General features: G+C 41.7%; 1 protein-coding gene across 1 annotated transcript; it reads left to right on the top strand.

Annotated features, from left to right (window-relative positions):
- Positions 1-378: 378 nt before the first annotated feature.
- On the top strand, positions 379-2,953 carry LOC104409811 (centromere protein P-like; the record flags this gene model as incomplete). The annotated part of the gene is given in 3 exon segments (XM_010019795.1): positions 379-458; positions 2,401-2,492; positions 2,781-2,953. Coding segments are annotated over 3 exon segments (345 nt in total), but the record flags the coding sequence as incomplete, so codon positions are not given.
- Positions 2,954-3,355: the final 402 nt, after the last annotated feature.

Raw genomic sequence — 3,355 nt, 5'->3', positions numbered from 1 at the left:
CTTTCAAGGTTTCCGAGGTCTTGCACAAGGGCCTCTAAGCCTGTTTGTACAAGCACACAATACTGGTTTTCCCTCTGAGGTGACCAAATTTAAGTATTTCTTGCTATCCCATGAATGATACTTCAAAAAAAAAACCAAAACCAAACCACTCCTCCCCCAAAAGAACCCCAAACCATTCAAACTTAAAACACCACAAAAAAACCCAAAACAAAACCAAACCCAATATGTCAGAATTTAAACCTATTAGGTTAGAGTAACCATACTACTAGAGATGCAAGCTAGTAAGATGCATTGCAGATGGAAAGCAGTCACTATAAACCATCTTGTTCACAATTTTTGTGACCTAATTTATACCCTTTTGAACCTATTTATTCTCAGGCCAAATATCCTGACACCGTGACCCTTCCAGAAGGCCTGCTGGGAGATTATATACTGCTGAGGAACCCCAAAGCTTCTGGGTAAGTCAATAAATCCATTTCTTGATTTATGCAGATAAAGGATTAGTGAAATGCATAGTGACAATCTATTGGTCTGCTTGAACAGTGTCACTCTGCTTTGTAACGTGTCTAAATGCAAAGCCTAGATAGTGTGTGTTATATTTTAGGGCTATAACCACACATTAAAAATGTGGTGAGATAATAAAAACAACTAAACGTACATAGAGGTCGCGTGCACATGGCTTTGTTAGAAGTCAGTCACATTGCTACTGCATGTATCCACGCTTTTAAAAAGCTAGGTGGAAAAAAATAAAGGGCTCTGGCAGGCTTTTAATTTTCATTATATAAAAATCCATTACTCTCTTAGTTTTGGAAACTCGTGCTACAGTGAAGAGTCTAAATTCCAAGCTTAGGATGTGGGATGCGTCCCCTGTGCAATAGGGTGACACTTCCCACCCTGGTGCGTGAGCTGCTCCCTCCTTGCATGCACAGGCCCCGTGGCAGCCTGTCAAGTCCAGCTCTGCTCTCTTCTGTGCAGCAATCACACAGCACCCAGGCAAAGCACAGCTCTCTGGTCATCTTCTCTTACAGAACAGAAAGAAAACCACAGCCACTGTGTGACTGAGAACAGCCAGAGCTGTATTTTTCCACTGTTTTAAAAGGAAATCAGTTAGACGAGGGAGGGGAGCACTGCACTCCCATTTATTATTATTGCTAGCCCAAACAAACACAGTAAGCCCTACTAGCTAGGGCTGTCTGGTTTAGCCAGATCTGCCATTTAAAACCAAAAGCTTTAACTCCGGACTGCTGAAGTGAATCTTTCTGAGCCCAGCATAGTCAGAAAACAAGGGGTGGTATTCTGCAGTTTCTCTTCAATGTCACCAGGTGCCAAGTTCCATTACACATATTCCCTCTCACCCACAATACCATTTCAGTAGGTTGGTAGAACATACACTTCCTATTAATTGGCTTGCAAAATCCCAGATCAAGCTGTGTACAAATTCCCAAAGGATTTTTAAGAATGAAGTGGCAAAAGGCCAGCAAATCCTACTGAAAGGAAAGTTCCACAGTCACAACTGGTCAGAAGGGAACCTTCCTCATTGCAATGACTTGTTACTGTGCAGATCAACTGGGATCAGGAAAGCCTTACTTTCCATAAGGAATACGCCTAAAACCAGAGATGGGAGGGAAATACAAAACATGGTAAAGCAGATGGGATTTAGAAAGCTCATTTTAGTACAACTGTTGTTTTAGAGTAACCCACGTACGTGACAAACACTCTTCCCCCGCAGAATCCAATGGCCTCACTGGTCCCTTTGTAGAGTGCAGTGACCTCGTCCTGCTGCGAAAGCTGGGAATAATAATTAGCCTTGCTAAAAACCACCACCAAGGCTTTTAAGGGAGTAATGAGAGTGAAGAGTATTTAAAAAATTAAAAACAAACCAATATGGACTCTAGGCCTTAAGACAGGTTTAACCTTGTGCATTACTTTAAAAAGGCCATGAACAACAGCAGGGTGGACCTTATCTGAAACCCAGAACATCCCTGTTCATGCAAATGCTTCATCTGAAATAATCTTCCACCATTTTCATCCTGTATCCAAGTGTGACACCCGAGCCCAGGGTGTAAATATGGCACAGAGACATGCTGTCTTACTTTTTATCACTGTGCCATGGAAACGTACCATTCCTAAGGGATGACACGAACCAGGGGAAAAATCTTTGAGGTTGAGATCTGGAGCATGCCTGGAACCGTTCCTGGGCAGTAGATCACTGGTGTTCCTTGGTTCCAGTACACATATGTCTGGTTCCAAATGCTGAGATTGGGGCGTTATGCTCCTTGGGGTGAATTTTAAGAGCACACTGAGTGAAACCTTCCAACTACTGTACTTCCTGCTTTGAAGAAACCTCACAGACAGGTGCCGAGTTAACCCTTAACCAGCTTTTCTGTGCCTATGCTACAGGTTTGAATTAATGATCGTTTGGAAGATACACATTGATGAGGAAGGGAGAACTACACCTGTTCTGGACCTTCTGACTAAAGTACCGGAGCAAGGTAACATCAGTCACTTCAGAGACTGTTTCTGAGCTTCCTGAGGAACACCTGTCCCCTTTTCTTCCCAACATCTCTTCAGGGCATATGGAAATCCCTCTTGTGGAGCCCAGCCAGGCAAACAGATTCGAATTTAGCAAGCAGCTAAGCTTCAGCTCCTGTGTCACTCAATAGGGCTCACAAAACAGAACAAGCTTGTCCTCCTCCTGCAGACAGCAGGGAACCCGCTTTGGCTGCCAGTTACAGTGCAGCTGTTTGAAAATCCTGTTTGTGGTTGTGTTTTTCTTGCAGTCCTGGAGCAGAACGTGGCAACTATGGAGAATGCACCCACCCGCTTCCGGAGCATGCTGCTTCTGTTTGGGATAGAGGCAGCCATCGAGAACCTGGTCAAAGTATTTGGCTCGGAAAGATGAATACCAGCCTTATTTACAATAGGTAGCAATTTCAAAAGTAGTTTTAATTAAGGTATTGTGTTACACAGTCTATAATTTCATTGAATATAAACATTAAGTTATTTTCCATTTAGAAACCATACTCATAAAACATGCTATCTGTACAATTATGGCACGTTATATATAAATTGTCATGACAGGAAAATAAATACAGCCATTTAAATACAAAAATGCCAAATAAAATAGTTACATGTACAGAGTGAATTCATTATAAATTTATCTTTCTGAATCATTAATGTACCAGAGTGGTTTTATCTTCTTAACATTTTCTAGATACCTGGAAAGCGTTAAAAGATCATGCACTGTCAAAATCAAGTCCATAAAAATCCATTTAATTTCACAGCTCTGTAAAAGTACAGTGATTTTTAAAAGGACAAGAGAACAGTAAGAGACTCCTGGAACAAAGAGTTAAAT

This window comes from Nestor notabilis, unplaced genomic scaffold (genome assembly GCF_000696875.1).
Source record: "Nestor notabilis isolate BGI_N333 unplaced genomic scaffold, ASM69687v1 scaffold34588, whole genome shotgun sequence".
Lineage (NCBI taxonomy): Eukaryota > Metazoa > Chordata > Aves > Psittaciformes > Psittacidae > Nestor > Nestor notabilis.
Note: the sequence above shows the minus strand (reverse complement) of the source record. Positions and strands in the feature narration are given on the sequence as shown.